At 43.6% G+C, this 25,405-nt stretch overlaps 3 protein-coding genes across 15 annotated transcripts in view; 1 reads left to right on the plus strand and 2 right to left on the minus strand.

Annotated features, from left to right (window-relative positions):
- Nucleotides 1–640: 640 nt before the first annotated feature.
- klhl22 (kelch-like family member 22) lies at nt 641–7,829 on the plus strand. 4 transcript variants are annotated; one of them, XM_037098638.1, is made up of 9 exons: nt 641–703; nt 817–960; nt 1,179–1,454; nt 2,336–2,501; nt 2,592–2,915; nt 3,305–3,714; nt 4,952–5,144; nt 5,271–5,504; nt 5,725–7,829. In XM_037098638.1, the coding sequence occupies exons 3-9, from the start codon at nt 1,207–1,209 to the stop codon at nt 6,064–6,066; spliced, it is 1,917 nt and encodes a 638-aa protein (XP_036954533.1). In that variant the 5' UTR covers nt 641–703; nt 817–960; nt 1,179–1,206; the 3' UTR covers nt 6,067–7,829. The 4 variants fall into 4 exon arrangements, with proteins under 4 accessions (XP_036954533.1, XP_036954534.1, XP_036954535.1 ...); XM_037098639.1 differs by lacking the exon at nt 817–960; XM_037098640.1 differs by having other exon boundaries at nt 643–960; nt 2,592–2,903.
- Nucleotides 7,830–11,537: 3,708 nt separating this feature from the next.
- Nucleotides 11,538–22,958, minus strand: tbx16 (T-box transcription factor 16). Of its 5 annotated transcripts, none has more exons than XM_037099269.1 (11): nt 22,012–22,958; nt 21,194–21,274; nt 15,447–15,657; nt 15,200–15,356; nt 14,206–14,308; nt 13,624–13,788; nt 13,370–13,516; nt 13,209–13,279; nt 12,762–12,850; nt 12,359–12,572; nt 11,538–12,242 (listed from the first exon to the last, which is right to left on the minus strand). In XM_037099269.1, the coding sequence occupies exons 3-11, from the start codon at nt 15,460–15,462 to the stop codon at nt 11,801–11,803; spliced, it is 1,404 nt and encodes a 467-aa protein (XP_036955164.1). In that variant the 5' UTR covers nt 15,463–15,657; nt 21,194–21,274; nt 22,012–22,958; the 3' UTR covers nt 11,538–11,800. The 5 variants fall into 5 exon arrangements, with proteins under 5 accessions (XP_036955164.1, XP_036955163.1, XP_036955165.1 ...); XM_037099268.1 differs by having other exon boundaries at nt 15,447–15,763; XM_037099270.1 differs by having other exon boundaries at nt 21,194–22,958.
- Nucleotides 22,959–23,176: 218 nt separating this feature from the next.
- Nucleotides 23,177–25,405, minus strand: part of cabin1 (calcineurin binding protein 1) — a 44,667-nt gene continuing 42,438 nt past the window's right edge. For 4 of the 6 annotated variants that reach the window (XM_037098603.1, XM_037098602.1, XM_037098600.1 and 1 more), the window contains one exon: nt 23,177–24,639. In XM_037098603.1, coding sequence (XP_036954498.1) covers nt 24,466–24,639 — 174 coding nt within the window. In that variant the 3' untranslated portion in view covers nt 23,177–24,465. The remainder of the gene's footprint in view (nt 24,640–25,405) is intronic. The other 2 variants (XM_037098601.1, XM_037098598.1) reach the window with 1 other exon arrangement.

Genomic DNA, 25,405 nt, shown 5'->3' on the forward strand with positions numbered 1-25,405 from the left:
TATTTTAATGTAGCTGGTTCAGAAGGCCAAACAATGACACCAGAAGACTTATAATGCATATAATAAGTGACTGCATTAGTACTGACCCATTTTAGAGTGACTGACCTGATTCAACAAGGGTCCAGATGTGCGAGCCTGATTGAGACCTTCCACACAAACTCAGTGCTGTGACTGCAGCTAAAGGTGCATCTACTAAATACTGACTCGAATGGTTATTTTACATGATATAGTCTACATTTGGTGACATCACACTGTTTTCTTTTTTCCCCAGTAAAAATAATCATGATTTTTTAAAAAAAAAAATGTATTGGCTGTGTACCTCACAGCAGGGCGGTTATTAACAGGAAACAGCTCCCTCTTGTGTTCAACCGACAGAGTCACAACATCCAAACATTTGTTTCACTTAAGAATAACCATCAATATAAATAAAATCTCGATTTAAAAAAAAGAATTTCAAGGCAAATCCTGCATAATATAAACGTACTTTTATTTTGAAAGAAAAACACTTTTATTTAACGGCATTAGGACAAACGCCTCTGATTGGATCATTATTAGTCACTGGGCGGGACAATGCGGCAGCAGCGACCAATAGTGTTTGAGCTCACCGCCCCACATCAGAAAGTAAACAGTCTTGTTTTGACCTGTCAAAAAAAAAAAAAAAAAAAAAAAAACACAGCTGACTGAACGGCTCGTTACACCGGCGGTGAGCGAACTGTCCGACACTTTCTGTTTGACGAACATAGACGATACTTTCGCTTTGTCGTTTTGTTTCACTTTACACATATCTTGCTTTCTGGTTGTTTTTTTTTTCATTAGTGCGTTTCATGAGCCAGCAGGCGAACAAGCTGTAAGCTAGCTCGCTAGCTGAGGTTGTTGTTATTTACCGTTTAACTAACTAAACATTAGCTGGCGGGTTTGCAGCGAGGTGGCAGCTTGCAGCGGGTCGACGGTTCGACGAATGTATGTAACTATAAACTTTCACTTGTTTCTATCAGCTGTGTAGATGAAGCTATGGTGTGTGTAACTTACACTGACTGTGCTGTGACATTTCAAGACAACCATAACCACCTTCTGTAGCTTCTAAGCTAGCTGCCCAGCCCATTCCTTCACTTCCTGTCTGTCTCTGCTCGTCTTCTTCCATTGCTGCTGACATTAATAACAAATATGTGAACACTCAGGATGAAATAAAAAAAACAGATCGAGGTGATGAAGCCTGAACGTCAGTGTCCTGCCATGGCTGAGGATGGGGAGGTGAGTCCAGTAGGGGGACGTGCTGGATCATCGGGCCGTCCGGGCCGTCAGACCTACACAAGCTCGGCCCATTTCCGCAGCCTGCTGGACGGACTGCTGGCTCTGCGACAGAGTGGCATCCTGTACGATGTGGTGCTGCTGGTGGAGGGTCGACCCATCCAGGCCCACCGGATACTTCTGGCAGCCTCCTGCGATTACTTCAGGTAAAAATCCCAGCAGGTGTGCAGGATGCTTTACTTCCGGTTTCTCCATTTTTCTTGTAGTTAATTTTGTTTTTGTCACAGCGTCATAATTATCCAACCTGTGCTACTTGTTTTTCCGCCCATGCATGACTCATTGACGCTTTGTATTTTGTGATTATTCATGGTCCCCAAAAATCATGCAACACATTTGTTACATATCCATGTTTTATTTGTGTTTTGTTTACAGACTCATGGCTCAGAGCTTGAATGAATGAATTAATGAGTCGTGTAAAAACCCATCCTGTATGTAGAAGGAGCAGAGCTCAGTGTTCAGGGAGGAGTATCTTGGATATTATCGACTGTGGCCAGATGGCTTGAGTTCTTGTTATTGCAGAACCGGTTGTGTTTCCTACTTACACAATAGCACATTCAGTCCTACCATTGAGGGCGTCTGTCTCTAGATACAATATGTCACAAGACACAGCCAAGACTCGGTGCATACTCCAGTGTAAACAAATGTGTGTCCCCTGCAGCTTATCAGTATCTGTCTTATGATCAGCTGTGGTGTACCCGTTTTAGCTTCACTGTGCAGCGTGTGTTTACTTGTCTGTAGATTGTTTTGTTCTGGCCTACTGCTGCTTTCTCCAGTCTGTCAGATGAGCAGAGCCGTGTTCACGACAACTTTTGTCATTCATAAAAGCGGCATCTTGTGTGTGACGTTCATAAATAACTAATACAACTTTGTAAATACAAAGAAACATTTGTAGAGTCCTGCCGTGGTTTGTATTTTCCAGCTGTGCCTCATCTCTCCTCGCTCATTTTAAGAATTGAGACATGATATCCTTCAGTGTATCAAATCTCATTCACCAGTTGACCCGTTTGACACTGTGTCGCTCCACCAGGGGAATGTTTGCTGGAGGTCTTCGGGAGACGCAACAACAGGAAATCCCAATTCATGGCGTCTCTTACATGGCCATGAAAAAGATCCTCGACTACATCTACACGTCGGAGATCGAGTTAGATCTGGAGTGTGTGCAGGAAGTCCTGACAGCTGCCACGCTAGTACAGGTGAGCTCCTTGTTGTTGTTTTGCTGCGTCGCTCGTGTGTTCATTGTTCTGTTTTCTTTCAGCTCATTCGTGTCCTTTTGTGTTTTAAAGCTTGAGATTGTCATGGGCTTCTGCTGTGATTTCCTTTTCTCCTGGCTGGACGAGAGCAACATCTTAGAGGTGCATCATCTCGCCGACGTCTATGGACTGCAGCAGCTCAACACCCGGGTCCACTCCTACATCCTCAGGAACATCCAGACTCTGTCTCGAACCGATGTGTACCGACAGCTCCCCGAGGAGGAAGTGTTCCGAGCGCTGAGCAGCAACGAGCTGCAGGTGAACAACGAGAACGAGGTGTACGAGGCGGCTCTTCACTACCACTTCAGTCCAGAGCAGGTGGAGACTGACCAGGTGTACTTGCAGGTCAGTCCTAAGGTGTGTCTGCATTTTCATCTCTCCTGCTTCATCACATACACACTAAATACTGAGCAAGAAGAATCATTGAGTCCTGTTCAGACCTGATGTTAACATCCGTCCTGAGTAATAGATCACATATGTTAACAGTGTGTACGTACACGCTAAAGGACTGTCTACTCAGACGTCCTCTGGAGAAGAAGAAGAAGAAGATGAAAGAAGATTTGACTTCCTTTTGAGTTTTCCCCCATGAAAGTCAGAGCCAATAACAGTATTAATGTCACTGGAGATGCATGTCAGTACCAGGTGTGAACAGCCTCTTTATCATTAGCTCCCTGATCAGTTGTACTCACACTTTGTTGAAGCTTTATCCGCCTGAATTGCACTCAACTAATCTTTAACCATTTTAGGACAATCTCAAGATGCTCGACGCCGTCCGTTTCTGTCTGATGGAGAAACAGGTGTTGCAGAGGCTGCACGGCAGACTGAACCAGTGTCCGCTGAAGGACTCTGTGTCCGCCGCCCTGCGGTACCACGAGCAGGAGCTGTGGCAGCCCGTCCAGCAGACTCCTCTCACCCAGCCTCGCTCCACCTTCGACTGTATTCTGGGTTTTGGAGGGATGTTCAGCACCAACTCCCTCGCAGACAGCGAGCAGTTATTTCAGGTGTTCCACCCGACCTGGGGGGAGTGGAGGACTCTGACTGCATCTCACGCCCCCCGAATGTCCAACCAGGGCATCGCCGTGCTCAACAACTTTGTTTATCTTATCGGAGGAGACATGAACAGCAATGGGTTTCGTGCCGAGAGTCGCTGCTGGAGGTGAGATCACATCCCATTTGTTCGGTGTAACAGAGTGCACACCTGGACTTTTAAACTGTGTTCAACTTAAGACAGCAACTTATTTTCTTTAAAGACTAATCTGTTGCTTATTTTTCTCAAATGTTCATTTCAGCTGTAAAAGAAAAACTAAAATGTTAAGTGTTTCCCAAAGCCGAAGGTGACGTCCTCAGGCAAAGTCCACAGTCCACAAAGATATTCAGTGTGACAGATGAGGAAAAAAAACAGAAAATGATTTCAAACGATCTCTGCTCGACAAAGTGTGGCAACTTCCAACATATCTGTGGTATCTCTTGTTCTTTCTTTTGCTGATACAGACGTATTTGCAATAAGCTAATATTAACTGACGTGTAAGACCATGTGACTTTCAGTTTCACATGTTCTGAGATTGTTTGCTTTGTCTGACCAACAGTTCAAACTTGAGGGAATTCAGTTTACGCTGATCCAGCAAAATCCTCATGTTTGAAAAGCTGGAAACGGTTTAAATGTGTGACATGCAGCCTGACGAGGAGAGTTTCATGACAACTCACCCAGAATTCAGACATTTCGACATTCAGTGATTTGTTTAAAATTCCAAAAAGATATGTACGAAAGCTATGAAGGGCAACTGTCCCCAGTGACAATATAATCTTATCTCTACAAGTGTTATTTATCTGTGAAAACACTGTGTATGGATCCAAATGATTTTTCCCCCGCGACAAATGTTTCTTCATGTGTGAAACTGAGTGGAAAGAAAAATGTTTGTTTGTGTAATACTCACTCTGACCACACGAGGGCGACACGCGTCACTACCTCGTGTTCTAAACAGGACTAGAGGCATCCAGAGGTTCCTCCAGAAGAGTTTTGATTTTTAACCAAAAATATATCCTAGAAAAAAAGTGTCACGTGTTTTCAGAAATGGAAAAACTATTTAGACTTCAAAAATTGCTTCTCAGGGCTTCTGTGAATATGTGTGTTGATCTGAGGATCTGGACTCACGGAACAGGACGAGATCATCTAGTGTGTAAGAAAACAAGCTGTGGCTTCAAAAATGTCCTGATCCCAGTGAGAAAAACAGGCGCAGTAGGTATGAAATAAAACCCCTGAATGTCATGTTGCAGCCTGTGGAAATTAAAACTATTAATGAATAAGAGATAAATAATGTCAAAACTTTAGATTTTCTGTAAAACAAACATGAAATTTTAGAAATGACAGAACTGTTTTTATTCTTTTTCTCCAGATACGATCCGCGTCACAACAGCTGGTGCTCCATACAGTCTCTGCAGAAGCGGCACGCTGACCACTGTGTGTGTGTGCTGGGCGGCCATATTTATGCCGTCGGAGGGCGGGACTACAGCAACGAGCTGGACTCGGTGGAGCGCTACGACCCTCAGACCAACACCTGGGAGTTTGTCTCACCCCTGAGGAGAGAGGTGAGATGAGAAGACTGCTTGTAATACTGCGTCCATCCACATGATGGTGCTACCTCCTCACCTGTGTGTTGGTCAGAGTTTTCAGATGTTCACCTTTCGTCGACTTTCCTTTAACCTCCCCTCCAGGTTTACGCTCACGCAGGGACGGTGCTGGATGGGAAGATGTACATCACCTCTGGGCGCAGAGGGGGTGCGTACCTCAGAGAGACCTACTGCTTCGACCCAGCGGCCAATAGTTGGACGGCGTGCGCTGACGGGCCGGTGGAGCGGGCGTGGCACGGCATGGCGGCCGTTAACGGGCGCATTTACGTGATCGGTGGAAGCAACGATAAGGGCAGTTGTCGGAGCGACGTCCTGAAGGTACTCGGTCACAAGTTGGCAGTGGTGTCCAGTGTGACACAAACAGGTTTCAGAGACAAGTGTGTGACGTTCCACGAGCTTCAGAGCAAATCACAGTTTGTCATTATGATGTATCATAAGTTGTCAAAAAGAATAGTCACAGTATAATTTCTTTGTACAGCATTCAGCACCTCTTATGAAACAAGAGTAATTCATATCCCTTTTTTAAATCATTTTTCAGGTGGGTTGTTTCGACCCTGAAGCCAACACGTGGTCTTTGGTGAGCCCCCTCCCCGCTGGACACGGGGAACCAGGCATAGCTGTGCTGGACAGTCGCATCTTCGTGCTGGGAGGACGATCTCACGACAAAGGCAACCGGATGAAATACGTCCACGTGTACAACAGCGACACAGACGAGTGGGAGAGCGGTACGGACTTCAAGGAGCGCGTCTCCGGCCTGGCAGCCTGCGTCGTCCTCATGCCCCTCGCCGTGATGGCCGAGGCCCGGAGCTGGGAGCAGCGCACCAAGGCATCGTGGGAAGAGATGGACATGGACAACTCGGACGACTCTAGCGAGGACTGAAGCAGCCTCGCCGAACTGAATGTGTGAGCACCGGACACCAACGAGCACTTTTCATACGCAGCATGTTGAGATTCGGTACCTTTTTGTTTTTGTTTTATCATGAAAGCATCGCGTTCTTTCTGCACGGCGAACACTTTGAGTGCCTCTGAACCAAAGTGTCATTCGGGAACTGCTTACTTTGAAAATATCATCTTGAGCTCTGATTGGACCTGAGAGGTCGACCACAGGTGAACAGCTCTACAGGTGCAGGTGTGAAGAGGTGGTGCACACTGAGGGACCGAAGAAGAAGAAGAAGAAGAAGAAGAAGAAGACACAACAGGCAGAATGGATCTGGTCTTTGTGTCACTGTGATGTAAATGACATGTCTGCTCTCTCCTCACCTGCAGATGTTCACGGCAGATGTTTGTGAACAACAACTGTAAATGTTGCCATGTTTGGCTGAAACAAATACAGTAAACATTAACCAAAATAGGAAACTTCTCCCTTAAAAAAACGCTCAGTTTTGTGAGTTGCTTTATGAGGAGAAACTTTGTAAACTTTCTGAATCGCTGTCTCTTCATATTTTGTGAATTCTTTCTTTTATTCATAAAAACATCATGTCAGAGCTGACAGACGTAGAGCTGTATACTTGTGATCAGAAGTTTAATGACACCCGCTCCAAACGGCTCCGATTTATAAAATTACTGGTACCTCCGTGATGCCTCTGGAGAAAGTCACCAGACTCCCTTAAAAAATCGCTCAGTTTAGTGAGTTGTTGAGTTTGTAGGAACTTTATCAACTTTGTTAATCACTATCTCTGACAAATTCTTAATTATCTGGGTCTTCTTGTAAATTCGGCAAATAATCTGAATCAAGTTTTTTCTTTTTTGTGTGTGAAAGACATGTCTGGACTGATGGACTCAGAGTGGTCCACCCCAGGATTGGATGATAACACGAGTTCTGGTCAGAGCTGTAGATAATCTCTCTTCTTCCATGAATCGCTGCCTGCTCACATGCTAACGCTACTGTTTCTCAACACTCCCTCATCATTATTTCCTGTCACTGTAGCTGCTCCTGCAACAGAAAGGTGACGAGTCCTGGCTATGCAATAACACTGTAATGTGGAGAGTTCTCTGCTAAATTGTTCACTTTCTTAGAATTAACGCACATCGTTGACTTTTTACTTATAGTTTAAGTTCTCCACCCCAGCGTCATGTCCTTGTTCGGTTTGAAGGTCGTGCCTTGTTTTTGTGGAACCATCCTGAGCTTTTTTTTGCCATGGATTGTGTTTTTATGTTCCAGGTGGAGGTGAGCCTTAGTTATTGTGCCTCTGATGTGAAGTGATGAGGCGCTGGTTCTGCAGGTTGTAGACAGAAGCTCCTGATATTCATGTGGTGAAACTCAAACCGTAGTTCTCGTTCTTTGTGTTCTTTTCTCATCGATCTTTGTTATTATATAAATTATTCCACGGCTTGATCCAAAGAGAATAATGAGAGTAGTGACGGAGGATTTCTGAGCCTTTCTTCCTGCTTCTGCTTGTCGCCTGCGTTCATTGTTCTGCTGCTCAGTAGAAACATTTAAGACGTTTAACGACACCCACTCTCCTGTGTGTCCTTTTTTATTTTCTCTGTGGTTGAAGTCGAGGTTTAAAATGTGCTTTTCTGGTTCATATAATGAGATTTGTGTCTTGCACTGTAGTTGAACACACTGTTACCATAAGATATGCAAATTTAGTCTCCAGTTCATGAGATAAGTTTTGAAATTTAATAAATATAGTAATATCATTCTTCTGTCATGTCTGTTTGTTGGTCCCACTGAGGACGCCGAGGTCACACTGCTGTATTTATCTGTGAACTTAAATGTTTGAGGCCTTTATTGCCTAAATCTTTAAACCTACCGCTGAACCTGATTCTATGGAAGCCCTGAAGGACAAATTTAATCTTCTTCTTTTTTTCAATCTTTGAAAACATGTAAAATAGAGTAATCTGGAGAATTCTTTTTTTTGTTTGTTTTATCTTTGAAAACAGGAAAAATAGAATTATCAGAGATAAAACAGATCAAATAAAATAATTGGGAGAATTTTTTTACATACATTTTTTAAATTTTAGAATGAGTAAAATGGAATTATCAGGAGATTTTTTTACCTGGAAAAATGTAAAATGTAATAATTGGGAGACATTTTTTTTCAAGCTGTGAAAACAAAATAAAATAATTGGGAAATTTTTTTAATCTGCGGAACCAGGTAAAATAATAATCGAGAAAGTTTCAGCAGAAGGAAAACAAAATTTGTGTTTGTTTTTGTAATACTCATTTTGACCACAGGGGGCTGAAGGGAGCCACGACCTCCTGTCACACATCAGACTTCCTCCTTTTCTTCCAGCTGAGTTTTACTGAACATGAGCATCTTGTGTCCAATCAAGCAGGAACATTTAACACAGGAGAGAAAATATTCATTTCAATCTTAAAAAAATTTCCTCTCTTGTCCCTCCGGGCTTCCGTACACATGAGACTCATCTATTATCAAATTTAAAAATTCAAAGACAGAAACTAATAGATAATGTTTGAAATAAGATGATTGATCTCATGTTTTCAGCAAACATTTTACGATCTCGTTGAGCTCAGACGGTTTTCTCCGTGTGACTCTTGACGTTCTTCCTGTGGCTGAACTTCAGGTCGAGAACTTGTTGATGCATTTTTTTCAACACAGTTTTGTAAAAGTGTTGGAAACATCTCAGAATCAGGTTTATTGTTTTATTCACATGGAAGGAATCTGCTTCAGTTTTTGGTGCATTGCAGGAAAGTTCAAACCTGAAGATGTTGAGCATGTTTGAACTTCAGTCTCCTGCAGTTCCTCTCCATTTGTCCCTTCACTCCCACCAGCTTTATGAAGGCCTGACTGCTGCTTTCCTCTTCCAGGCTGTTTCATCTACATCTGTCACCTCCTCTTTGTTTCACACCGCTGTGCCGCCCCCAGTCTGCTGACACCAGCTCTGGACGTCCAGGATCAACAATCTGCTGCTTTATGTTGCTCTCCCCTCTTTTCTCTTTTTCATTCTGCGGCTACAGAATCACCCTGTGGGACACTTGAGACATGTGTCGCCCACTTAAAGGCTCCTGAGTTCGGGTCGAACGGCTGCTCTTAACGCCGCCGTTATCAGAGCAGTTAAAGAAGGCCCAAACCAGCCATTGATGTAGAGCTATGCAGATTAAACCCAGGGGAGCTGTGGATGAGTGTGTCAGGGGATTTTTACTAAGTGCTCACTTTCATTTTTTTTTTTGTTAGAGAGGAGGAGGTCCTCTGCAGTAAAAGTCAATATAGAACAAAGAAATCACCTGCGGATGAGATGTGGACTCAGAGCAGCACTTTGTCTTCAAACCACAGCACATTTTAAAGGGACAGTTCACCCAAAAATCCCACACTGATTCTATCTGACTCCAGAATCAGACGACCTCATGAAACAGATCCGCTCAGTCATCACGAAGAAGCTGTAATTGTATTCTGTAATGTCATATTTTGCAGCATAAACTCTCTGTGATTCACTCTCTCTGTGATTCTCCCTCTGATGCAGCCGCTGACTGTTTGTTTCATCCAAGTTTAACCAACCAGTTTAGTCTGATAATCCGACCAGATTATATATTTTTCTCCCCTCCAGAAAACGGCTGGTATGTTGGAGGAGACTCAGTGATCTGGACCCATCAGCTGATGTTGTTCTCACCGTTTCTGCATCTTTAAGTCAGAATTTAACCTCCAATTGTTCCTGCAACTTAAAATGCATGTTATGATCTTTATTTTGATCTGTTGTGCGCTGACAGATATCTGAGTTCATTCTGCAGGATGAGCTGATAAATCACTCATGTTTTGTTGTGTGTGATCCTCATCGATGTTCTGCTGCTGAAGCTCACACCAGGATTTTATTTTTCTATTTTATGACAATTAATTTATGTTTTCTGGGTTTAATTTAAACCAAACTGTCTCCTGGGAGCAAAGATCTCCTCATATCTGTATCTATATATTTGACCTTCTCAGGCTCACTCCTCATTAAAGGGAGTGAATGAACTCTGAGAAACATCCAGCTGAGGAAGTCTGAGGTTCAAGAAGCCTCTGAGATAATGAATCACACTGAATTAAATCCACACCAGAGCCAGAGAAGCTCCCCCGTCCTCCCTTCCTCCTCCCGCTGGACTTTACAACAGTCATTAGCGGCTCATTTCCACCCCCATGGGTGGAGGCGACGGGTGCAGCCTGTGTTTTTCAGTCATGAAAAGGAGCCAACGGCCCTCGTTGTCGTGCTTCTTAAGGCTCATTGAGCTGGAGAACGAGGGTCGTGCACGTGCTTTATGAACCTCAGCAGGTGAGCTGCAGTCTCAGTAACGCAGCGTCTTTAATGCATGCTGGGCCGTCGAGACAGCAGAGTGCCGCTCATTAGACCCACAAAGAGCAAATCCAAACAAACAGCAGCAGAGGACGAGCCGCTGATCAGAGCAGGACGCTGCAGAGCTGCTGCTGTTCAGACAAACTGATGTTAAACTGATGTCTGCAGAGAGAAATCAGAGCGAAGATACGAGCAGTCTGCTGCTGTCTGACACACAGGTATCCAGACCTCCTTCAGTTCTCTGACCTGTTTGTCTGGACACAGTGTGAATCCCTTCACTGAACATTTACACAGCGTCAAACATCTCTGAACAAATTTCTGACGTCACCTCAGCCAAACTTTTTTGAAAAAGGACTGTTTGATGTCAGAAATGTAGTTCAGTGAAGGGATTCACATCACGTCCAGAAAACAAACCGAACCTTCACAAGATGTAACCTGCACATCTCCAGAGCCCGACGAAAAACAGTCCGGCTCAATATGTATCAGACAGAAACAGCACAAATATCTACTGATGAAATAAAACCACTGAACCAGATTACAGCCAGTGAAAGTCAAACATTAAGCTAAAATAATGATGGAGTGAAAACATCTGTGGACTTTTCATATTAACACACTATCGTCACTTTCATACTTACGTTTTGGAAATGAAAATAATCCATGTTGTAAAATGTGAAGTCAAATTAACTGAAAGTGTTTCAGCTCTGAAGATATTTAACGCGATCTGTGACACTCTGGAGGTGACAGAACAACCGATACCACACAGAACCAGAACTTTTTCAAAAAATGGAAAACTATTGATGATAGGAAGTTCTGACAGAGATTCTTTGTGGTTAAATTATTTCCTGTTAATTTGACTGTAACATTCAGCAACAGCTCTTTAAATAAATGTTCAGAACACATTTCAACCCAGTCAAGAGACAAATGAGTGATTTGAGGTTCAGAACCAATTCAGAACAAAGCTCAGAGACCCAAACTTAAAAAGATCAGAACCTCAAGTATTTAGTAAGGACCCATCAACTTAAAGAAAGTTTACACATTAATTTTCTTTCTCCATTAACTCAGAACTAGATTTTGAGGTGAGTCGATGCAGAATGATCCAGTAAAAAAAACATCCGAACGTGTTGCTTTTGTTTTTTATTTCCAGATCACGTCACAATTCACAGACATTGCACACTTTTATTTAACATTCTTATTCAGCCAGGAACTCTTAATTCTTTCTCTTTTTATACAAAAATAATCTTTTTTTTTCACTTGGAGTCGAGATGAAATACAAAATAAATAGACGATTGGACGATAAAACACGAGGCGGCGTGAAGCGGCGGCTCCTCGGCGGTCATGCATCCTGTCAGCTGCGGCGGAGTTAAAGTCTCAGTCCGTCACGTTCACCAGCAGGAATACGAGAACAGCGGGTACTGGCTCCACTCGGCCACGTTGCCATGGTGATAACCGTGGTGAACAGCTTGTGCGGTGTAGTCGGCGGTCAGGTGGTGAGGAGGCGGGGGGTACTGGGCCGGACCGGGCCCGCTCCACTGACCCAGAGGCTGCTCGGCGCTGTACGGGCTGTAGATGTGGTGGCCGATCACTCCCGGTTTGCCGGCGGGGGCCATGGTCATGTTGAGGACCCCGGTGTAGTCCTGAGGGCCCGGGAGGTGCTGCGGGCCGCAGGAGGACGGGCCGACCTCGTGCGGGCGCTGCTTCGAAGAGTCGTGGTCGGGAACGGTGGCGACGTCGGGGACTCTGGACTCGAAGCTGCTGCGTCCAGATCCACTGTTGGTGCTGCCGATGCTGGAGGACGGGGAGGGAGACTTCCCGTACTCGTGAGCCCTGAAGAGTGAGAAGATGAAGAGTTTTACATTCATCTCATTTATCTTCAGCAGTCCATCTTATAAATGCACACTCAGACTGTAGGAGGACGTCTTTGGTTCTGGTTCATCTCTCACCTGTACGGCTGGTATGAAGCTGCAGCAGGAACCAGCTGCTCTGTGTTGTACAGGTCTCTCGGGTCGGCACCAGCAGGAGACTCGGTCCTCACTCTGTGATCCCGGTCAGCGGCCCACGGGGAGTAACGCTCCTCTTTGACGGAGTCGCCTTCTTTCCTCTTGGGCGGTTCTGCTTCTTCTCCGTCGTAACCTTCATACGACGACCTGCAGAAGTCTGAGAGGACACAAACCATCAGAACAGTGACGTGAAATAAAAACAGCAAATTAAAAACTCTACCTGCAGCGTCTCTGCTCAACTCTGTTTACTTTGATTATTGACCACTAAGAATATGATTTGGATTTCTTTCTGTAAAAAGATTTTTTTTTTCCTTTTGTATTACATGTAAATATTTTAAGAAGCTACCTGGTGGACTGTCCTCCTCAGAGTCTCGGCTCAAAATGTCCGACATCCTGGCTCGTTTCTCCAGACAGGCCGGGTTCTTGTTCGCACGTCTGCAGAGGAACATCAGGGTCATTATTAAACATTTTTTACATTTTGTTTCCCATCTCTGGGCTCAAAATCTCAACATATTAAAACGGCAACATATAAATCATGAAATACAAATTACTTCATAATCATAATGATCATGAAAGGAACACGACACCCCAAAATGAAAAAGTCAGGTGAAGTCTTGTAGTCCACAAAACATTTCTGGAGCTTCACAGCAGAACAGTTGTTCAGGAGCAGTATTCTGCTAAACTGTATAACTTTCCATCAGCATTTAAATGTGTTGGGTCAACTTTTCCTTTAAGGGTTCTTATCACTGGAGGAAATCTGGATGCAAACTAAGAACCTGCGTGCGACACCTACCTCTTTTTATTCGTGCCTTCATCTCGGAAACCTTTTGCGAACGGGTTGTGATCGATCTTCAGCTTTGTGATCTGCAGGAGGAGAAATTAAAATCAGTTAAAATCTCAGTAACGTGGGTAGATTTGGTGTCCTAGCAGCCGTGTGAGGAGACGGAAACCCACCTTGGTGTTCTGGTAGGCTGTGACGGCCGTGAAGGAAGTCTCAGGGAAGGTGAAGGTCTGGAAAACACTCCAGCGGACGCTGAACATGTCGTCAGCCTGGACGATGTGGAAGCGCGGGTGGTAGCGATGCATGGAGTGCAAAATGATCTGCAGGCGGGAGGAGGGAGATTCAGTCAGAAGCTGCTTTTACAAACAGACACTTCTGGGTGAAGTCTGTATTTGTGCATGAAGGACAGTTCTTCTTCTCTACTTACATGTCCGTGCTGGTCCAGCGTGTTGTTGGTGAGCTTGAGCTTGAGGAAGGAGACCGACTGCTTCATCCAGTGGCTCCCCGGGGCCGGAGAGTCGGGGTGCAGGTAGGTCCTGCAGGGCGGCTGGGGCTCCGCTTTGCCGGCCACCTCCCATCTCTCTTTATTCCACTGTAGGAAGGAGACAGACAGTCAGTCAGTCAGTCAGTCAGTCAGTCAGTCACAGAGATTTACAGAATCATCTTCCCACAGTGAGAGTGGACTGACTGCTGGCCTGCACCACCCACAGAGACAGGGGTGCTACAGTGGGCTCCCAGCAGGGGATAGAAAAACAGGAAGAGATAGCAGCCTTTGATGTAGCATGTTGGGAGGTGGTGGGGGGTGATAAACGGGGAGGGGGGGGGGGGTCTGTCTGGAGACACCGGTGAGGACCGAAGACACCAAGAAGAATCAACGCAATCAGATTTTACATCCTAAACTCTGAGCGCCTGGAACTCTTTTTAATGAACCGTTCTGCACACAGACGCTCGACAATAAAAAACATTTCTGTTCTGTGAAATTCATAAAAACAAATCCCAGCTGTCTCACCTTGTACCTGAATCCGTCCTCGGGGACCATGTCCACCAGTAAGATGTACTTGGCACATGGAATCAGACCGGAGAGATTCACTTTGCAGTGTGGAAACATCCGCCTGGAGCACAGAGGGGAACACGAGGACGCGTCAGCAAACACACTCAGAATAAATCAAGTTCTAACTGCACAGAAATGAAAAAATACTTGAGACATGAACTGAAATATGAGATAAATCATCTTGTTTTAAAAGTTAATTACTTGTTTCTATCTTTGAATTCATAAATTGACCGTTAATGTGTCTTTTGTGCTTCAGTCATTCTTTGCATTTGTGTAAAAATGTTAAAAAAAGCACTAATGCTGCAGCACATAAATGCACTGAATATGTATTATTTTTACTTATTATCATTTCAGGTCTTTGACTATCAGAGCTTCTTGTTTCCAGACGGGAAAAAAAAAAATAAGATTTCTTGTCAAGTTAAATTTGAATAATTTGATTGAAAGTATTAAGTTATTCTTTCCTCACATTCAGAGTTTGTTCTTTCTGCTTTATTTCACTTTCCTTTGTCGCAGCGAATGTAAAATCACATTTAATGCAAAGTTTTTCTCACAAATTGAGAAAAGATCTAAATCTATGCAGAGTTACACATTAAACCTTTGTGTCTATTTAGTTATTTCATGTAACATTTATGAATTTTAATGTGTTTTACAACCCCACACAAACTCAAAATCTGAGTATATTCAAAATCTCTTTTTACACTTTATATAAACAAGTGACACAATCATCTAACATCTCATGGAGATACAGAGATGTAATTAAGAAACCTTTGAGCAGAGTTTTTGTTTCTTATCTTTTAAGAGGAATCATTTGAGTGTCAAACGTAAAAGTGATACATTTGAAATAGTTTTTCTGTAATAAATCACACATCCGGTTATTTAGTTCAAACACTAAAAGTTCACTCAAATCAACTGTCTTAGATGCAGAATTAAAAGCGCATGTCTGTCGTCTCACCTGCCCGGCTTGGTGATGATCATCTCTGTTCCTATCCCGTGGAAGGTCTTCCACAGGTCGGGGTCCTCCAGAGTCATCCTGATGTTGCCCTGGAGATACGCGTCAGGGCCGGCAGCCATGGAGGACGGAGGAGGGCCGCTGAAGTTTGGCTTCAAGTCTGGAAGGAAAAAGAAAGTCATCACAGCTGAAGTCAGACGTCAGGAGGGAGGAAAGCGTGGAGGCTGAAAACCTCGTCGGGGACACTCACCTCTGATGGACTGCATGCTTCAGGTTCTGCAGCACAAAGCTTGTTCATACACCGAGGGGCCAATAACAATCCACGAGTGCGAGATATCCTCAGTAGTTTACTCCGGCTTGTTCTCCTGCCTCAGGAGGGATAAAAAGAAGAAATCCAGCAGCTCAGAGAGTCAGAGGGTCAATCAGCCGTGCTGTGGTGGATCACTCAGAGGTCTGGAGTCCTGCAGACGGAGGTGACCGTGACTTTTAAGGGGAGCGGTGGAGTAGGTGGGGTCAGGAGAGCCATTCCCAGGCTTTGAAGTGGCACAATGATGAGTCAGTGACCTGCTGTGATTGGAGGAGGCTGGAAATCAAAGAGACTTAACAGAGCCTTGATACCGTCCCCACAGGAAGAGGGACGGAGGAAACGCATCTTTATTAACTGCTAAGAGACTTTAAAACAAATATGGATGCACTTCCACGCTGCAGCGGCTCCACGACCCGAGCAAATATCACACACACACACACACACCCGCTGCTCAGTGTGTGTGTGTGTGTGTGTGTGTAACCTGGTAAATACTCAAACTGATAGAAATACAGTGAAAAAGTTTATTTCCATCTTCTGCTCCTTCTCACTTCCACTCAAGACAAATATTGTATTTTTACTCGACTACATTTATTTGGTAACTTTAGTTACAACTTACTTTGCAGATTAAGTTATTAATAAAATCAAATAAACTGTGAATCTTTATCTGTAATTTAACATTACAATCATTAACTACCTGCAGATTAACTACACAGACCAGCTTCAACATGACAGTAAAACATCAGTAATTAGGATCCAATCGTCTAACATATTTTTGCAAAATGAGTACTTTTATTTTGGTAGGACACGTCAGCTGCGTCCATGAGCGGTTCTGAATGATTCTGTTGTTTCTGCAGCATAAATCCTCTTTGTAATGAGTTTATCTCAGATATATCAGATAATTAGAGTGATTCTTTTCACACAGCAGACAGGATCAGAATCGTTCATGCTGTCTTTGATCATTCAGTTAAACAAGGGAGAAATACATAAAAAGTGTGTTTTGGTTCATGTTTGTGAAAAACCAGGAAGTCTTTTTTTCATAATGATGTTCCCGACCATCTGTCTTGATTCCATATTCTTTGTCTATATGATGTGACACAAATCTGACCTGCGCTCAGTTTGTATAAATATTCTAGGGTATAAAAATCTGCGTCACTTTGGCTCTGATGCAGCAGGAAATCTGCCAAGTTACTAGAAACCAAGTTATCAAATAAACGTGGTGGAGTAAAAAAAAAGTACAATGTTTCCTTCCAAACTGCAGGAGTGGAAGTACGAAGCAGCAGAACATGCAAATACTCAGGTGAAGTACCTGAGAACTGCTCTGAAGAACTGGACTTGAGTGAATGTTACCTCCCATCAGAGGGCTCAGGTAAGCGTAGGAAGCTGCGTCTGATTGGTGGAGCCAAGTTTAAAGGTTAACATGTGAGTCCTCCATCACAGAGACGAGGCAGTGGGAGGGAAACTGTGTGTAAACCCATAATGACGTGATGACAACATGAACTCTTCCTCCAGGTAACTTCTACCTGAGGGCGTCCTGTGACGCCTGCAGCGCCGGAGGCAGTGGAGGTAGAGGTGAAGGTGGAGGTGGCTGGTGGCTGGTGGGGGTGGGGTTGTGTATTGGGTGTCTAGACAGGCCCACTGCTCTGATAGATAATCTCATTAGGCCAGTTTCCCTTGAAGAGGCGGTTTCTGCATGTGGAGAAAGGCCGGCGGTAAAGGCCGGCAATTAACAGCCAGTTAGCACCACGAGCCCAAGTCAGGCCTGAATGGGGACGAGAGGCTCTGACAATAAAGACCTGCAGACCACAACAACAAGCCGCCGTCCTCCAAACATCCACCTCCAGGAGAAACACTCCTCGTGTCTGCGTTCAGAGCGGCAGCGTTAGCATAGAGGGGCTGCGCTCCGCCGCTGACAGGAGGATTCAAATCGAGGCGACTCTCACGTCTGTTTTCTAACACGCACGCATCACTTCCACCTTCATCCCTCTTTGTATTCTCATGTCTGCTGCTGCATACAGTCACACTCTGCTCACAGTGCTCCTGTCAGCTCAACACCCCAAACACAACTTTGTTTATTAGCTCTCTGAGTAACTGTGTGTGTGAGAGCCAAAGCCAAAGCTAGATACATAGATGTGATTTTACTTTTAGTGAAGATATTTGTACTTTTATTTATTTATATTTATACTATTATTTGTACTATTGCTGTGTTTCAATTCAGGCTCTGCATCCTTCAGAGGCATTTGAAGGCCAATTATGTCACAACGCCACGCGAAGTCTGTCCCAATCTGAAGACTCTTTGTTTTTGGAGGATGCAGCACTACGATCCTTCATGGCCTCACATATCCCAAGATTCTTTGCGGGCCTGAAAAAAACGAAAGAAAAAGAGAAAATGGCGACATTGCATTGCATAGATCGTGACGTAAGAGTAAAACATCTGGTGATGCAACCAGGAAATGCTCCAAAGGCTCGACGGTCACATTTAACAGCTGCTGACGAGGTTAACAAGGTCTCTGAAGGACTCGCCTTCACAGACCACAAAGGCCGAGTCCTTCAGAGGACGCAGACCTGAACTGAGACACAGCAAATATACACACACACAACTTATACGACAGATATTTATAGCTGGACAGATACAACTTCGTACTTCGTCCAGCTCCGTATCATTTTCATGGCGACGTGTAGAAACAGCTTCGGCCTGTGGAATCAGCAGTAACGCGTCCATAAAGAGACGTCGCTTGTTAGAAACTGTGAGAATATTGACGAGCCTCTTTCAGGCTTCTTCGTGCGGTCGATGCAGAATAAAAGCACGATGACACTCAACTTGTAATGATGCACTTAAAGAGACGTTAAACGCTCTGATGCAGGACTCTCAGCACCTCCTCCTCCTCCTCTGTGGATCAACATTGGCCTTAAGGAAGTGCGATGTGGTTTTATCCTCCTTATGTGAAGCCAATTGTTGAGGAGGAGTTATTAATCACAGGTTCAGCGTGGCTCTCCTCACTTCGCACTTAGTCAGCTCCTCCGAGCCGCAACAGGGATTCCCTCAAACTGTTTCACGGGGCGAAGAGGTCACGTGGCTCTGAGGAGGAAAATGTCACGAGAGATCTTGAGATTTTGACGGCAAATTCTCTCCGCAGCAGAGTGTGTGAGTGTTGGAGCTGAGGTGTACAATTCAGCAGCGACAGTGTCAATCCCATTACTCAGTGAGTCTGGAGGTGACAGGCGTGACCGGTGAAGGCCTCAGTACTCGGCCTGGAGGCACGACGGGGAGCTCTGCCTTACGTAACAGCAGCCTGGAGGGCGACACGTCAGGGAGTTCATCTGGAGGAGACGCTGCTCTCCTCCAGTAGAAGTTCAGAAGTGCAAAAACAGAGTCTGGTAAAAGTGGAAGTACTGATCCAGCTTGTTTCCTCCAGTACAGTAACAGAGTTCAGGCTCTGACATGGACTCAGAGTATCAGAGTAAAAAGTCTCCATCTGAAGCTCACGTCATATTAATAGAATTCAAAGACTATTAAAGTTAAAGGTAGAATCAGCAGGATTTGTTCCAGCTGTTCCTGAATGCACCACAAGGACAGTTGACTGTTGAGTTCTCAGGATGTTCGTCTTGAAAATGTGAGGAGGAGAAAGTTCAGATATTTATATTTTACTTGAGTATTTCTTTGACTTTCTCTCTCTACATCTGAACACAGACACCTGAAGAAGCATCTGCACATTGTTTCATTCCGCCTCTGCTTTTACTTTGCTGCTACTTCATTATTCTCCTCCAGGACGTCATCTTGCGGTCGTTGGGAGATTCAGACGAGGTTCCTGCTAATGCTTTTAGTTTATTAGCTACAGTGACGATTTCATGTCTCGTATGGAGCCATTTTAAATGTTTTGGTGGCTGCAGCTTCTTCAGTTGCTTAACAGAATGCTGCAACTCTCTTTTACTGTGAAACTTCACCTGACTTTTCATCATGGTGGAGGTGAACTACTCCTTTAAAACTTCACTTCACATTTTCTGTGCGTCCATCAGAACTGATCCTATGTCCAGCTCCCGTCTGACTCCTCTGTGTTCAGCTCCTGCTGCAGGGCTCTTCCTCCTCCTCCCAGGTGTCAGCCGCTCTTCAGCCATTTGCTTTAACTGCACAGATCCCCTTGTGCTCGACAGTTAACAGCTGCCAATATACAGCCAGGGCCCGGAGGATCAGACGGCTCTCTAGCAGCCCAATAAAGAGCCCCCGGAGTGGACTGACGAGAAATCTCACACCTTTCGCCCACATTAGCCATGCAGCATGCCCTTTTGATGCTTAATTGGCCACTTTGAGGGGTTTGTAGAGAAACAACACGATGCCACAGGAGGCCCGACAGCCTCGCGTGGAGGAAGCATTTACAGAGCAGACGGAGGAGTTAGACCACGATATCGACGAGGACGTTTGATCGGAGGGCTTATTGATTTTAGATGCAGCTGTTTACCAGAACACGATTTCATTCTTATATTTATATTTTACACCTGACACATTTAAACACTTTAAACACTAATAATGCAGTTTTATTGTCAGGCTATTTCTGTAACACGTTTTTTACTAAATTTGTTCTTCTATTATATTTTTTATACTTTACAATGCATTTTGTCATAGTTTATTTAAATATGGCCACATTTTGGTCTCAAAATGACTTCCTGATTAAAATAAAATTGTACTCTAAAGACCTAAAGTTGTAGCGCTCTTCTATAGTTTCTATTTTATTCTACTCGTATTAGTATTTAATGTATTTATAATACAATTATTTTGTAGGTTTCTCTGTTTATCTGAACTTATTCCATTCTTTGTGATTCTTACAAACACATGTTACTTTTGCCTCCAAAGTTTTAGTGTTTGAAGTGACAGAAAATGGAAATACTCAAGTTAAAGTACATCAAACTTGTACTTGAGTAAATGTACAGTTAAGTTTGATCACTGCTGACTGATGAGTCAGATTTATCAGGGTTAAAGGCCAATTTCTCTTTTTCCTGACGCTCTCAAAACAAACTGTGTTCACTGTGAACGAAGGCAGAAAACAGTTTGTTCCTGTCTGACGTCGGCGTCCTAAACTGACGATGGGCCGGCCCGGCTCACATTTGGTCGAGCACATAAGAAAACAAACTTCAGATCGAGCTTGCCTGGCAAAGGGGGCAAATGACAACTTCACAGCACTTCATAAGAAACTCCTGGAAGTTGCTAATGAAGACTAATGACTTCCCTCGTGTCGGAGACTTCACACCAGCGTGTACGAGCCCTTTGACCACAGAGGCAGTGTGGTCAGCGGGGTGGTCCGCTGCCGGCCGAGTCGCAGCTCCTTTACACAAGATAACTTTTCATTTCAGGCTCAGTTTAGATCAGAAAGATCGCAGAAACTCTTAAACCTCTATCATTATAAACCCTGAGAGGAAAAAGCCTTCAATAGAAAAAAAGACGGGCTGGTTGTTGTCATGAACAGATCTGAGGACAACTTGTGATTCATTATTTTAGGCTATATAAATAAAATACACCTAAATTGAGAATCCTGCTGTTTGGTTTTGAAATCACATTATATAAAGTTCATCACCACACACACACACACACAAACACACACAGTGAGAATAAACTTGACTGTCACCATCACTGTTAAAATGTTTTGTGGCCTCGCTGGTGACAGAAGTGACTGCTGTGTGTTTTAGTGAGTCACCGTCACCTTCACGACTTCAGGAGAACGTTGAAGCGACGCGGACGTTGAAGCGACGCGGACGTCTCGGCTCGATCATCCGACAGCTTCCTGACAATGTACATGAAACAAATATAATGATTGTTAAAAACCAAACCTCATCAGGCAGCTTTTATCCTCAGTAGTGAAAATAAAAGGAAGTTGTTTAGCATAAAGGATATCCTGTCAGAGTATTTGTGTGTAAGTGTTGTATTTTTGGTTGTTTTGTGCTGCTTAGATACAGTAAAATTAATCAAATCTATTCAGACTGCATAAAAAGCTACTAAAGCACTAAAAAGTCCTGGTTTATATTAAGACTAAAATGGATTCATTTAATCAAGTTGTGCAGATAAAAACCTGTTTCCCTGTTAATGTTCTTGTTTTGAGTCCTAAAACACACATCGCACTTATGTATATTGTATTGATGCTGTGAATTTGCACATTATACAACTTCTCTTATTTTTAATTGTTTCTTTTATTGTATTTTCAGCTTTATACTTTGGGTTTTATTGTGAAAGGGCATGTTTTTGTTGTTTGTAAGGATGACAGCCCAACGTGTGGAGCTTATAGGAGACCCACTAATATTCAAAATGCATTCATAATTCATTATAACATCACTTCTCGTCTGCTGATGCATTTTATCATCATTCATAACACGAACATGATAAAACTTTGTGTGAATGTTCAATAAACTGCTGATAGAGAGAAAACCTGCAGTGGAGCAGGGATTTTGCTGAAGCTTCAAACATGCCACGAACTTTTATAAAAGCTCGCAGGACGTGTGAATGATGAGTTGTTACTGTACTCACCGAGACAGACGCGTCCTCTAATAAACCTCAGATGTGTTGCTACAGTCGGCGGCTCCTCGGGTACTTGACCTTTATCTCAAAAAGACCAGGAGGCCCGAGCTCTTATCTGATGTGAGGAACCCTGTGGAGGACATTTTTCTGCAGACCTGGACGGTAAATTTGAAGTAGCACACAGAACAAATATGTGTTTCTCAAATATATTTTTGGTTTGACATCTATAATGCATTCAGTCCAGACAGAGAGAACAGTTCCCCTCCAGCAGCCTCTCCGGCTGTGGCACATTCCCCGAAGCTCAGCAGAACAATAGAAAAAAAACTATCTTACAGCAAAAGAAATGAAATACAAAAAACTGTTTTCTTTAATATCAAGGGTGATTGTTTACAATTATTCATTTGTGATTTCTTTTTTTTTAAAAAGTTTTTTTTTTGACAGCTTTCAAGAAACACAATCAGTAAATATCTCTCTGTTTTTTTTATAGAAAACAATCTGTAAAAAACATTCGGTTGTCTTCCTCTGAGTTAAGCTAGAACGGTGACAAATTTACCAAAATGGTTTCACTGGAAAGGCATCTGTATTAGAAAGGCTTCCTCCACGTGTATTTCAACTCCACTCAGCTTGGGAACGATGACGTCTGTTAGCGCCGAGTCGTCTCCTGAGCGAGCCTCACTTTAATGTTTACACTCACGCATGCACACACTTCTCCAGCTTAAAGGGCCGTCCACACCGAGAACATGACTGTAACTGTGATGATAGAGACGGCAGCATCTTACGGATCAAACTGTTCACTCCAGCTCCACTCCAAAATAAAGGGCAGTTCACAGAATTTACAAGAAGGTCCAAATATTTAAGAATGAGTCAGAGACAGAGTTTATAAAATGTCTCCAACTCAACAACTCACTAAACTGAGTGTTTTTTAAAGGGAGTCTGGGCAGCAAAGAAGTCGCCTATATTGTTCCTGTTTAGTGTCTTTGTAACATGTGACATGTTTAGATCAATAACATGTTTCTTCTTTCATAAATGGAGTGTAAATGGTGAAATCAGTGTAAACAGTGTGTTCAAACAGCTGATCAACGTTGGCAGGTAAGACTTTAGCACTTTAGACACAGAAGCAGACAGGCTGGTACAGACATGCTGCCACAAACTGACACTTTTTTGTAGATTCAGCATTAAATCAGAACATGAAGTTGTTCGTCTCCTTGTAAAAAGTGTCAATGATGCAGAATTTCTTGCAGCAGGGGAGCCTGGTGACGCCTGGGTTACTCATTCAGTGAATCTCTTCTTCTCAGACCAACTCTGAATGTTCTCTGAGTGACTGGATGTCAAATATGTCATCAACAACGTGTGTGATTGGATCACTCAGGGTGAATATTGATAATAAGCACTCGTGTCACATTATTTTACAGAATAATCAAGCTAATTGAAGTCTCTGGAAACTTTCAGAGCGATCTGATGAAGGACAGCTGATTAAAATCCAGTTGAATTTACAAATATATATTTTCTGTTTCTACAGTCGTGGAGCGTTTTTAACAACATTGTATTTCAAGTGTTCGTTCTAGGTGAGGACGGCCCTTCACACTCGATGCATTAAAGCCAAACACATTGGAAAGATACTTGGATTGTGACATTATGATATGTACAAAAGCTAATTCATAACAACTGAAACCCCTCATTCAGATCAGTGCTGGTGACAGGACGTCTTCCTGGTTAGAACTGTTCCTCTTAGCTACAAATGCACACCGAAGAAAAAAAAAAAATATATATATATATATATCAGACAAAATATTACAAGAAATACAGTGAGTACAAAAATAGCACACAGTCGAGTGCCAACTGAAAATCATCCCGAATGTTCAGTGTAAACATTTCCAATCTGCTACGGGTTGTGAGGCTGTGTGGCTCCACGGATGAATGCAGCCGATTGTCCTGATCTCACCTTTGTGTTCATTGAAATATATCGTGTACTGATGCGATGCGTCTTCTCATGCCAAAACAGAAATGATCGAGGACAGCAGGTGCAACCTCAGATGGACCGGTTCTCAGGTTTAGCTGCAGCTCGGAGGTACAGGCAGCACACGACATTAAAAATAAAAAAAAAAAATAGATGCATAAACACGAGACTGGAAGGCTGTTGAAGGCTGAAAGTCTTTGTTGCCAGATCCAGAGTGCAGGTGGTTGCAGGAGAGCTCCATAAGCTGAAGTGTGATATGCATAAATGGCACAAAATTTACAGACATGCTGTGAGACTGAAGCCTCCTGTCAAGAGCACCGTCAGTGACGTGACAGACGATGACAATACTGCATTTCTTTCAGTCTGGGAGTGCGTGAGAGGGAAAAGACAGCTGCAGGGACATGTACCATTCATTTTATTTAAGACAGGTGCACAGGTTTGGCAGAGTGAGGCCCTGCTGCGACAGAAGGCCCGGTCTCGTTCAGTCTGAGCGTGCACGCGAGGTCTCAGATGTCCATGTAATCGTCCTCCTCCTCGTCCGACTCGCTCTCCAGTGACGACTCCTGGCTCGATGTCTCCTGCACCTCCAGCGCCGGCTGGCTCAGAGTGTCCTTCTTCACCGTGGCTGCAGACTGAGACGACAGGATGACGTTCTGCACAAGAGGAGACAGCAGGGGGCGCTGTTGAATGTTAGAGTTTGAACAGATACATGTACTTCATGGTTAATGGGCACTCGCACAGACACAGACGCTGTTCAGACCAAGCATTAACAGTGTCTGAGTGACCACTTGTGATTGATTAAATGCAAATAAACTGGGGACAAACAAAATGTTTTTCACTCGAAGAAATAAAGAACTTCATGTTGAGTTTACAAGAAGGACCAAATAATGAAGAACTTTTCAGAATCTCACAAAGTTTATGAAGTTTCTCCTGACTCACAAACTGACAAAATTTAGCGATTTTTCAAGGGAGTCTGGGGACTTTCTACACGAGCAACAATGAGTGTGTCAGTTTGTGGCAGCATGTCTGTACCAGCCTGTCTGCTTCTGTGTCTAAAGTGCTAAAGTCTTACCTGCCAACATTGATCAGCTGTTTGAACACACTGTTTACACTGATTTCACCATTTACACTCCATTTATGAAAGAAGAAACATGTTATTGATCTGAACATGTCACATGTTACAAAGACACTAAACAGGAACAATATAGGCGACTTCTTTGTCTCCGTGGAGAAAGTCCCCAGACTCCCTTAACAAATGTGTCAGTTTAGTGAGTTGTTGAGTTGGAGACACTTTATAAACTCTGTGAAACTGTCTGATAATTCTTCACTATTATGGTCTTCTTGTTAATTCAGCAAATGTTCTACATGAAGATATTTTCTGTCTTTGTGTAAAAAACATCCAGTCTGTTCGTCCGAATGATAAATGTGCACAGGAGTGACATCTGA

This window comes from Acanthopagrus latus, chromosome 5 (genome assembly GCF_904848185.1).
Source record: "Acanthopagrus latus isolate v.2019 chromosome 5, fAcaLat1.1, whole genome shotgun sequence".
NCBI classification, from domain to species: Eukaryota; Metazoa; Chordata; class Actinopteri; order Spariformes; family Sparidae; genus Acanthopagrus; species Acanthopagrus latus.